Genomic DNA, 12,286 nt, shown 5'->3' on the forward strand with positions numbered 1-12,286 from the left:
GACGGGGACAGAGTACAAGCTACACACAGACAAAATACAAAAAAAACCAGTTTTAAAACTGAACAAGTCAATGCAATTTATAAAATGATTCTCATCATCCATGTACGTCTCCCGGAAATTTATCATTTCTTGAATAAATATAGATTTAAAATAGCCTTTAAACTGATCAGTATTCAGTCTGAAACGAATAGTAAACATAGAGTTATTTACAGCACGGAAGGAGGCTATTTGGCCCATCGAGTCCATGACAGCTCTCGACAGGGCAATCCAGTCACACTCACTCCACCGCTCTATCCCTGTAACTCTGCAAGTTTAATTCCTTCAAATGCTGATTCAATCATCTCTTGAAGTAATTGATTGTCTCTACTTCCAGCTCCCTTGTGGGAAGTGAGTTCCAGATCATCACCACTCACTCAGTGTTCGCCCCAAATCCTCAATTTCTGTTACTATGTCCTTGTACAATGAGCGAATGGGAACTGTTTCTCCTTGTCTCACTTGTCATGATGTTTCACACTTGTTGTAAATCTCCCTTCAGTCAGCTCGTCCACTGATCTTGCCTGTCACCTATCCACCAATATCCCTGACTTTCTGACTCCCTCTGTTACTGTCTCTTCAACTGTTTCAATGTTGTTGATTCAATGGAGAACAAATCCATCTCTACCGACTTCACACATTCTGATAAATCTCCTCTGAACCCTCAAATAACCAGAACTGGATGCAATACTCCACTACAACACCGTCACTGTGTTTATTTTACACATCCGTATTTCTTGTTTAGAAAGAACCAGAGCACTCGAATGGAACACGAAGCCGGTGCTCTTATTTTAAACATTCAGAAACAAGGAGTATGGAATTCAAACCCACGCATGCAGATCACAACAGATTAGCAGTTCATCGTTTTAATCACTCGGCCACCTTGTCTTCTGTGAGTAAGCTGAAGTGCGGAGGAATAATCCGTGCAGAATGAAAAAGGTGACGGGCTGGTGCCAACAAAACTGAACCAGTTGAAGAGACAGTAACAGAGGGAGTGAGAAAGTCAGGGATATCGGTGGATAGGTGACAGGCAAAAGCAATGAACTGAGCTGACTGCTGTGAAATATTGTGGCTTCGCCGAGCACTAAATTTGATTGGTTATCTAGAGTAACCAATCAGATAAATAGAGAATCTCAAGAATTGACATCATTGTAAACCAGCCAATCACGAACATGGTTTTCACCCCATCCTTCATTAACATCGAGCTCTGGGGATGTGTATAAAATGCGACTTCTGACCTTTAAGAGCCACCCACAACGTCTCTCAAAAAGCTACAACATTATCTCTATAATATCAATTTGTTTTGATATTTATACCAAGTATTTTCTAACTGCCTTTGTGATCTCTGTTTTAATCCCACAGATTCTGGTTAATACAGTTTCACTGCCCGTGTGATCTTCCTGTCTCTACTTAATAATATCCCGATCATTAATTACTGACTATTTGTGAGCTTTGTTCACGGACGCGTTCATATTCGGCTCCTTTGCTGTATTTCGATAATAAAATCTGATTTAACGCACAGGCATCATTTCTCAGTCACTCATATCCCGAGATCAAGTTTGTTCTCAATAAGTAATCAGTACATTATCTAGAAACCCCGGTGGTGTGGGAACCCTCAGTCTCACTCTTTGACACCTGACACTAAGATTATACACTCCGCTGTTGTCTTTCACCAATAGGGATCAATCTATAATCAGTGATGTGGTATCATTAGGAACATTGAGCTGAAATGGTTACAGAATGCTGTGAAAGAGGCTTTCTGTCCTCTGGTTATAGAATGTTTCAAAAAGGATAGAGAGTAAACCCGAATAGATGGCGGAATGTGAAAGTGAATCTGGAAATTGTTACCACATGTAGAATAATACAATATGAAAAAGATTTTAAAATATTTGCGGTAAAACCAAGTTACCTATAAATGTGATGATCTATATTGAAGCCGCTCTGTGTTTTACAAATATATTGGCGGGATTTTCAAATTTGAAAAATCGTTTGCAGTCTGACAATTTCGCGCCGTTATTTTCCGCCCTCATCTCCTTGGCGTCTCCGGATTGGTGAATTCAGCAGCTCTCTGATTGGTCACATGTAGAGTACAATGACACCCAGTGCAGAGTGACTAATCACCAGTGCCCCCGACACCATTCCTCCCGAAGGTATAAATGGGACTATTGTGGGCGGTTCTCAGCATTCTTCCTGAAAGTGTTTGTCAGATTGTGGTAATGTCTGGAAGAGGGAAGACCGGTGGTAAAGCTCGGTCCAAGGCCAAGTCTCGCTCCTCCCGGGCTGGACTGCAGTTCCCGGTGGGCCGTGTTCACAGGTTCCTTAAAAAGGGGAACTATGCTGAGCGGGTGGGTGCCGGAGCCCCGGTCTATCTGGCTGCTGTGCTCGAGTATCTGACAGCTGAAATCCTCGAGCTGGCCGGCAACGCGGCCCGGGACAACAAGAAGACCCGCATCATACCCAGACACCTCCAGCTGGCAGTCCGCAACGACGAGGAGCTCAACAGGCTGCTGGGAGGGGTGACCATCGCTCAGGGCGGGGTGCTGCCTAATATCCAGGCCGTGCTGCTGCCCAAGAAAACCAGCGCTCCGAGCAGTAAGAGCAAGTGAAGCGGCCTGACTTAAATCTGCGAACCCAAAGGCTCTTTTCAGAGCCACCCACTTTATCTGTTAAAGGGCAGCTTGCTGTCTGAGAGGCGGCAATTTTATAATGCTCGCGCTGCTTTGTGTTGGCACAGAAAGAGGTAACTTGGCCCGTCGTGTCGTCGGCCGAAAAACGACCCACCTATTCTAATCCCACCGTCCAGCATTCAGTCCGTCGCCCTGCAGATTACAGCATTTGAAATGCATATCCAGATTCCCTTTGAATGAGTTGAGGGTCTCTGCCTCAACTACCCTTTCAGGCAGTGGGTTCCAGACCCCCATCACCCTCTGGGTGAAAATAAAATCCTCGTTTTCCCTCTAATTTTTCCACCAATCGATTTAAACATATGCCCCATAGTCACTGACCTCTCTGCTGAGACTTTTCACCTCCACTCTCTGCAGTCCCGCCAAAATGTTGTACATTTCAATCAGATCTCCCCTCAGCCTTCTCCCTACTGGATTCGGGCATTTAGCTGCTCTCCTCTTGTGACATTTTAACAAATCTACCGCTTATGCACAACAAAAGCTTTTGCAAAATGATCGGCTCTCTAATAAAATGATCTGCTCCAGACCCCATTTCTCTGACAACAGGTGATCGCAGCTCTTTGTTTTGCCGATTTGGTGGCTCTTAAAAGAGCCGTTGTGTTATTTGATGCCAAACTCAGTTCGGGGCAGGGTGAGTTTAGGCGCGCTCCCCGCGGATACGGCGGGCCAGCTGGATGTCTTTGGGCATGATGGTGACTCGCTTGGCGTGGATGGCGCACAGGTTGGTGTCTTCAAAGAGCCCCACCAGGTAAGCCTCGCTGGCCTCCTGCAGGGCCATGACGGCCGAGCTCTGGAAGCGCAGGTCTGTCTTGAAGTCCTGTGCGATCTCCCGCACCAGGCGCTGGAAGGGCAGTTTGCGGATGAGCAGCTCGGTGGATTTCTGGTAGCGGCGGATCTCCCGCAGAGCCACAGTGCCGGGTCTGTAACGGTGAGGCTTCTTCACTCCGCCCGTGGCTGGAGCGCTCTTGCGGGCCGCTTTTGTAGCCAGCTGCTTGCGGGGAGCTTTCCCTCCGGTCGATTTGCGCGCTGTCTGCTTGGTTCTGGCCATTCTGGTAGAAGATCAGGAACAAAGACACTGTAAATGTTGAGACTGCTCAGGGACTGTCTATTTAAGACAGTAGAGGGACCGCCCTAGTGTTGTGATTGGATGCAGCCCCGTCCATCAGACAAGTTTGAAACCAGCTCTGGGAAGTAAAAGGGCGGCGGGAAATGCTGTGCACTGATTGGTTGAACTGTAACTGAAACTGAAATTTTATCAATTTCAAAAAGCCCGCCAATTTCCGATGAGCAAACAAGGGAAAGATTAAAAAACACCTAATTTGGCGGAAACAATTATAAAATCTCACTCCTTGTAGCTTTATTTCTTTCTTCCTAGATCCCCCTCTGTGTCTTACAACACAGATTAAACAGTGTTCTCTGGCGGGAACAAAGCGCCAGTCATTACTTACTATAACGGCAGTAAATCCCGCTTCGTGCCGGCAGTTCAGACCCTCACGTATCAATTATCAAATGCAACCGTTTAATTCATGACGTGTTCGATAAATAATTAAGAGAAAAAGAGTGAAAATTCTGCGATCTGTAAATTTACTGAGAGAAGGAAATGATGTATAAAAGCAGTTGTTGATAAAGATAAACAATATACTGATAACTTGATCTTATTAATTCAAGTTGCAAGGTCACTGCTCTCTCTGTGAGTCTTTGGGTGGCTATTAGAAGAGCCTTTGTGTTTGGTAGAAAGGGTGGATTTGTTTAGCCGCCGAATCCATAGAGAGTGCGGCCCTGGCGTTTCAGAGCGTACACCACATCCATGGCGGTGACCGTCTTGCGCTTGGCGTGCTCAGTGTAGGTGACCGCATCTCTGATCACATTCTCCAGGAAAACCTTCAGCACCCCGCGGGTCTCCTCATAGATCAAACCCGAGATGCGCTTCACTCCACCACGGCGAGCCAGGCGGCGGATTGCTGGCTTGGTGATACCCTGGATGTTATCACGAAGCACTTTGCGGTGCCGCTTTGCTCCGCCTTTGCCCAGTCCTTTGCCTCCTTTACCTCTTCCAGACATGACGCTTCTTCAGTCAAAGCACTGCTTAATGAGAAACGAGCTGATTCTGCTGCCTTTTTTATACAGCCCGCCCGGACCTGACTGAGAAAGTGACAGAGAGTGGGAGGCGGGGCGGAGAGGAAACTGAGTGACAGACAGAGCAGAGAAATGTCTTTCATCCTCCAGCTCCGCCTCCCACTTGCTCGAACCGCCAATTCAAAAAAGAACTCTCAACAATAGAGCTCAGCACAAAACTTCCAGACTCAACCTTTATAGTCAAAGATAACAGAAACCCGGAGCTTTTAAATAAGGATCTATAACAAGTAAAAGTTGATCATCTACCCGCCTAAGTACAGTGCTTCCGATCACAAGTCAACCCGTTTCCACACACCTCCCCTCCCAGACGGATTGAGTATTTTACTAACACCTTACCCCAGCTGAATTAGAGAATTGAGTTGTGACGCGGGGTTTCTCGCCAGTATTCCTGTGTTAGACCCTCTCACTCTGAATTAGTGAAACGAGCATGAACTGAGACTGTACCGAACAGATCCCCAGTTACAGTGAGGACGGGACATCCCTCTGTTTAGGAACAGAGAGTGGGGGAAGGGCTGAGTGTAGTGCATGTCAGCGAGTCACCAGGGATCCTACATTTACTTCCCATCATTTCTATGTGAAATGTGCACACGGCGGCGGGACAGGGATCATTAGATCGGGGGAACAGCTCTTTCCTGAGAGATGTGGGTGGCTCTGAAAAGAGCCTTTGGGTTCAGATGTCTGCAAGTTTCCCGTGCAGTTTCACTTCTTTCCAGGGGCTGCTTTCGGCTTGGTCTTGCCCCTTGATGATTGAATTTTCTTGAGCACCTTTCCGCCCGTGGCACTCTTGGGTTTTTTGGCCTTCTTCACAGGAGACTTTTTCGGAAGCGCTGCTTTCTTCGCTGGGGATTTCTTTGGCGTTGCCGCCTTCTTGCTGGTCACTTTCTTGCCTGCTGCTTTCTTCGCTGCCGATTTCTTGGCTGCTAGTTTCTTGACTGGTAATTTCTTGGCTGCTGATTTCTTTGCTGTCACTTTCTTGCCTGCTGTTTTCTTCACTAAAGGTTTTTTGCCTGCTCCTGACTTCACTTTCTTTCCCACATTTCCCTTGGTTCCCTGCTTCGGGATTCTGAAGGAGCCGGAGGCGCCCGTACCGCTGCTCTGCACCAGGGAGCCTTTGTTCACATTCCTCCTGATACTTTGCTTGATTTGGGTCCTGAACTTCCCCACATCCACACCGCTCCGACCCAGAGCCTTCTTTATGGCGGGCAGTGAGGTCCCCTTGCGATCGGAGCAATCCGCCACAATCCTGAGGATCTGCTCGCTCAACGTGGGACCGGCTGACTTGTTCCGGGGAGCCGCTTTCTTATTCTTGGCAGTTTTGACTTGAGCGGCGGGGGCTGGAGGAGCCGTTTCGGCGCCTGCTGTATCGGTCATGTCCGAGACTCTGCACAAAGTCTCTCTGTCAGTCAGAACTGGGTCAGAAATGAAGCCGGTGGCGGCGGCGCTGAGCAACTTAAAGGCAGTGAGCGGACGGGGGCGGAGACAACCTGCTGTCAGCTCCCGGCTCCTGCTGCCTCTCTGTGTTTCTCTCTGGTCCTAAACTCTCCGATTCCACTGAAATTCGGGTACTGTAGAATCCCAGACTAGATCCTTCCTGTCTCTGACATCAGAATGCTGGCTGTTCAAAAGTTTGCACTTGAAGTAAAGACTCCATTTTTGACCGAAACCCGTTTTATTGCTGCACTGATGGCGCTCTTTCCCCCGATAGCTGACATGTTCTCGACTTTTGGACTGAAATCTTGAAATCAACAAAGAAACTACACAGAATTCCCACTTTGGGAATGAGAAGGGGATCAATGTGCTTCTTTGACTGGAAAATCTTGTTACTTGACACAAGAGGGACTCGGAAATCCGGCGATGAGTCCTGACCCACAAACACAGTGACATTAGACTAACCCGCCTGCCCCTTTAATACACTCTCTCTTACACAATATTCACATCTACACATTCTCATGCCGAACTGTTCGCTAAATGTAGAGTTCCCAGGACAGGTTTTGATCTCAATGCTGAGGTAAATAGACCCTTCAGCTCCACTCTATCCAGGCCCTTCAGCATTTTATACATTTCAATCAGATCTCCCGTCAGCCTTCTCTGTTCCAAGGAGAACAACCACAGTCTATTCAATCTTTCCTCAGAGCTGCATTTTTCAGTCCCGGCAACATGCTCGTAAATTTCCTCTGTACTCTCTCTACTGCAGTTACATCCTTTCTGTAATGAGGTGACCAGAACTGCACACAGAACTCAAGTTCTGGCCTAACCAATGATGAGAAAGTTCCAGCATAACCTTCCTCCTCTTATATTCTATACCTCGGCCAATAAAGGAAAGGATTCCATAAGTCTTCTTAACCATATTACCGCCCTACCCTGTTACCTTCAGGGATCCGTGGACATTTACTCCAAGGTCCCTCACCTCCTCTGCACCTCTCAGTATTTTCCCATTAATCGTGTATTCCTTTGCATTGTTTGACCTCCCCAAGTGCATCACGTCACACTTCTCCGGATTGAATTCTATATGCCACTTTTCTGCCCTTCTGACCAGACCATAAACATCTTCCTCAAGTCCACAGCAATCCTCCTCGCTATCTACCACACGGCCAATATCGGTGTCGTCTGCAAACTTCTTGATCGTGTCCCTCAACATTTATGTCCAAATTGTTTATATAGATCATCAACAGAACAGGTGACGCATTACTGAGCCCTGGGGAAAACCACTGGAAACAGCCCTCCAGTCTCAAAAGCAGCCATCAACAATTACTCTTTGTTTCCTGCCACTGAGCCAATTTTGCATCCACCTTGCTGCATTTCCCTGGATCCCATGAGATTTTATTTTATAAAGATTCTGTATTTTGGGACCTTGTCAAAAGCTAAAATTCATGTAGAATCCATCAACTGCACTACCCTCATCTATCATCCTTTTTCAAATTCAATTCAGTTGGTATGTGCCTTTCTAAGTGACAGTTTATCTTGTCTCTCAGAATAGATTTCAATAATTTACCCACTACTGAGGTTAGACTGAGTGGCCTGTAATTATTGAGCTGTAGACTGAAATGTAAGATTCGTTTTATCTCGAAAGATCCGCCTGGGGAAACAAGACGTTACAATCTCATCTCTCACTGATATGGAGCCAGAGGAAGACACATTATTAATCTCACAGTCCGGGAAAGTGTCAGAGAGTGAGGCATACAATGTCCCAAATGTAACTTTCTCTGCCCTGTTGAACTCTCTGTAATCTTTCAGCTCAAATCCTTCGCTATGACTCTCAGTGACAGACAGTTTCAATCTGATTAAATTGATCTGTGACTGTAACTGTCAGATATTAACTCCTGACCCATTCCTGCAAACACATCGACTCCCTCGGAGGATCACTTTGAGAATTCGAGCTAATGAACAGCAAACATAGTGCAGAGAATGATCTCAAGTTGAGCTTGGTAACAGGGTAATCTCCCAGCTGGAAACCTTCTCTAATCTTGCCCACAGTCCCGGTTCCATTGCTCAAAATCAGATAAAACTGAACTGGAGAAAGTTCCGATTGATTTTTGTTTTTCAAACCATTGCCGAATGAAGCGCATGCGCGGTATTAACCCGCCACCACCGCTGATTGTGAATGAGCGAATGTACGCATGCGCGCTCCCCTCCTCCAGCAAATCTGCTGAACACCATTTACTCAGTGAGCGGAAAGAGTTTGTTTTTAACAGAGGGAATGGAGATATTACAGCCTCGGGGTAAGGCAGCAAACAGCAATCTGCTTCCAGCAGCACATTGCTTTGGGACCCTGTCCGCAGTCTGGATCAGAGATCACCATTGACTCCGGAGAAAGTTCAGGGGGAGTCGCGGGCTGTTTGTGAGAGGCAATGTGGAGGATGAACTGATCCCGCAACATGGAGTGAGCGGCGGAATGGAGAGGCCTTTCTCGGCCTGTGTGTGTGCACTGGGTAAGTGAGACAGAACGTGAATAAGCTGCTGTTGAAAATCTTTGCTGTTTCTCGTCTCAGTTCTGTAATACATGTTGGTGGTTTAACTCCTGTTTCACGCTGTTTACTGTGAGTGCACAGTGAATAGTGGAATCAAGATCCAGGGTGCACAGTTTCAGAATAAGGAGTCTCCCATTTTAGACGGAGGTAAGGAGGAATTTCTTCTCTCAAAGCGTCAGTCATCTTTGGAATTCTCTACCTCAGAGAGCACTGGAGGCTGGGTTGTTAAATACATTCAAGGATGAGTTAAACTTTTGATCTCCATGGGAGTAATGTGTTCTGGGAGCAGGCAGGATGATGGAGCTGAATCCAGGATCAGATCAGCCATGATCTCATTGAATGGCGGATCAGACTCGAGAGGCTGAATGGCCTATTCCTGCTCCTACTTCTTAGGTTTTTATGTTATAATGTCAGATGGAAACAGAAACCTGATCTGCACAAACATCCCTCAGGTATTCCCAATCTTGGAGCAGTGCAGATATTGGCTTGTTTCTGGATGTCACTAAATTGTTGTAAATCGGCCAAAACACCTGGTCAGCAGATGCTGAGATCTGCAGTGAAATCAGACACTGACATTCTTTGTATTTCTGGTGAGTATTTGTGGTTAGTAATAATGATTATGAATTGAAATGTTACATTAATCTCTTTTCTAGCTTCCACCTCAACTGATCTTCAGTTACAAGATATATTGTTCTTCCTTTCTGTAGGCAAATACTTCAAGGGAACAGAATGAATGTGATGATTCCCAGGCACAAGGAAATGTGCAGTCAGCTCCTTGCAACACAGAGTAGGTATGTTATCACTCCCAGAGACCATCAGTTAATTCCAGAGTCACATGGAGCAGAAGTAGTCAAACTCTCACTGATCCCAGGTTCAGAGACACATTTTCAATCCAACAATCAAACAAAGCAGAAGAGACAGACATTGTTTCCAATCCATTCCAATTCTGTACTGCTGAATGTTAGGTACATCAATCTCAGTTCAAAAGCACACCCACGGTCAGATTGAAAGGCACTATATCAATCTCACAAGAGGGACACATCCTGGATACAGTAAGATAGAGAGTGAATCTCACCCTCACATACCTGAAACTGTGTGCAGTTCTGGTCACCTTATTACAGAAATGATGTAACTGCACTAGAGAGGGTAAAGAGGATATTTATTTGGATGTTGCCAGGGCTGGAAAAATGCTGTTGTGAGGAAAGATTGGATAGGCTGGGATTATTCTCTTTGGAACAGTGAAGGCTGAGGGGAGAGCTGATTGAAATGTATCGAATTTTGAGGGACCTGGACAGAGTGGAGGTGAAGGGTCTATTCATCTTAACAAAGAGGTCAGTGACGAAGGCCAGAGATTTAAAGTGATTGGTAGAAAAATTAGAGGGGAGATGAGGGAAAGAAAATCACTCAGAGGGTGTTAGGGGTCTGGAACTCACTGCCTGAAAGGATAGTTGAGGCAGGGACCCTCAACTGATTCAGACGTACTCTGGCAAGGCACCTCAAGTGCCATAAGCTGCAGGGTTCACGACCAAATCCTGGAAGGTGGGATTAGAATAAGTGGCCTCTTTCCATGCATTAAACTTTCTATGATTCTATGAAATTGATGATTAAAAGAAAATAAACACATTCCTATACTGTAAACAGACAGACACAGAGTGAAATTCACATTTACAAATTATAAAAGAGTTAAAGTAAAGATTAAAACCTCCGGCCACAGAAGGGAGACTGACAGCTACAGAGAAGAAAATAAAACCACTCACATGCAAGAGACTGTCAGATAGAGAATAACACCAGAGTCACCTAACAGAGACAGACACTTACCATGTAAAACACATGGACACATACCAGAGACTGAGAGGGACAAAGGAAAAACAATTCTCCAATAAGAGAAATTGAATGATAGGAATAACACACATACTTGTGTAGTAGACATTGATAGCTGCAGAAAAAAAGAAAATGTGCACACACACCTATCAGGAACTGTAAGCTGCAGATTAAAACACACAGACCAAAAATCGAAAGATTCAGAGAAAAGCCCCATATCACACACTAGAGTTTGAAAGATACAGAATTAACCCATACTATTATATCTTAACTTTACAGAGACAGCCTAACAGTGACACTCACATACCAGAAACCAACTGGTGCAAAGTAAAACTCACTCAAGTAACAGAAACTGACAGGTAAAGATCAAAAACAGAATCATATACCAGGAAATGGCAGGTATAGAATAAAACAACAATCACATATTGGAAGTTGGCAGGTTGGGGCGGGAACACCTTCATGTTCCATAAACTGACAGGTACAGAGTAAAATAAACATTCATATACTATCAATGGACAGGTGCAGATTTAACATCTCATTCACTTAACAGAATCTAAAAGGTGTTGCAGAAAGTACATAATCAAATTCCAAAGATTGAAAGATACAGAATAAACCCACATTCACATATCAGATATTGACAGGAACAGAACCCACATTCCATTCACAGAAACAGATAGGGACAGAACAAAGATCGCAATCACATACCAGAAACTGACAGGAACAGAACCCATATTCCATTCACAGAAACAGATAGGGACAGAACAAAGGTCACAATCACATACCAGAAACTGACAGGGAAAGATAAAAACCTTCACACATTTCGGAAAGTAACAGGTGCAGGATAAATGTTACCCTCGCATATGAGAAACTGACAGATACAGATTAACACCCAGACTCGCATTCTAGAAACTAACAGGCAAAGATGAAAATCTACATTTATATTTCGGAAAATAGCAAATGCAGTATAAAAGCCACACTCAACTACAAGAGACTGACAGACACAGAGTGAAATCCACAGTGAATTCCAAGAAATTTACTGTTAGAGAGTGAAAATCTCTCATCCATAACTGACAGGTACAAAGAAAACCCAACACTTGCACTTCACACTCTGACAGATACAGAATAAAACACACACATAATTAAGAAGATTTATAAACCAGATACTGACAGATACAGACTAAAACTCAAAGTCACTTAACATAAACTGACAGATACAGAATAAATTCAGCAGTCACAGACCAGAGAATGAAATGCACAAAGTAAACCTCACAGACAGATGTCAGAAACTGACATGTACAGATTAAAAATCACACTCACATTCTAGAGAATGTAGAGATGTGGTGTACAATCCAGAGTCAAAAGCCAGACTGAAACATGTTTGTGTATACCAGACCATAACATAGACAGGTTAAAAACCAGACCTGCACATTAGAAATTTAAAGGCACAGGTTAAAACTTAAATTTACAAACCAGACAATCAAAGATAATGAGTGAACACCACTCATATACGAGTGAGTGTTAGATTGACAGTCAAACCCACATTCACATGCAATAAACTGTGGGGCACAAGTACAAGACACACAAACAAACATCAGAAACTGAAAGATACAGAATAAGACGTTTCTCACATAAAACAAAGTGACA

General features: G+C 44.8%; 2 protein-coding genes across 2 annotated transcripts; one reads left to right on the forward strand and one right to left on the reverse strand.

The window, feature by feature from the left end:
• Positions 1–2,249: 2,249 nt before the first annotated feature.
• On the forward strand, positions 2,250–2,639 carry LOC137356475 (histone H2A-like). Its single transcript, XM_068022363.1, has one exon. The coding sequence runs from the start codon at positions 2,250–2,252 to the stop codon at positions 2,637–2,639; it is 390 nt and encodes a 129-aa protein (XP_067878464.1).
• A 2,913-nt stretch (positions 2,640–5,552) lies between these two features.
• LOC137356250 (histone H1-like) lies at positions 5,553–6,224 on the reverse strand. The gene has a single exon (XM_068022123.1). The coding sequence runs from the start codon at positions 6,222–6,224 to the stop codon at positions 5,553–5,555; it is 672 nt and encodes a 223-aa protein (XP_067878224.1).
• Between the last annotated feature and the right edge of the window lie 6,062 nt (positions 6,225–12,286).

This window comes from Heterodontus francisci, chromosome 45 (genome assembly GCF_036365525.1).
Source record: "Heterodontus francisci isolate sHetFra1 chromosome 45, sHetFra1.hap1, whole genome shotgun sequence".
In the NCBI taxonomy this organism is placed as follows: Eukaryota; Metazoa; Chordata; class Chondrichthyes; order Heterodontiformes; family Heterodontidae; genus Heterodontus; species Heterodontus francisci.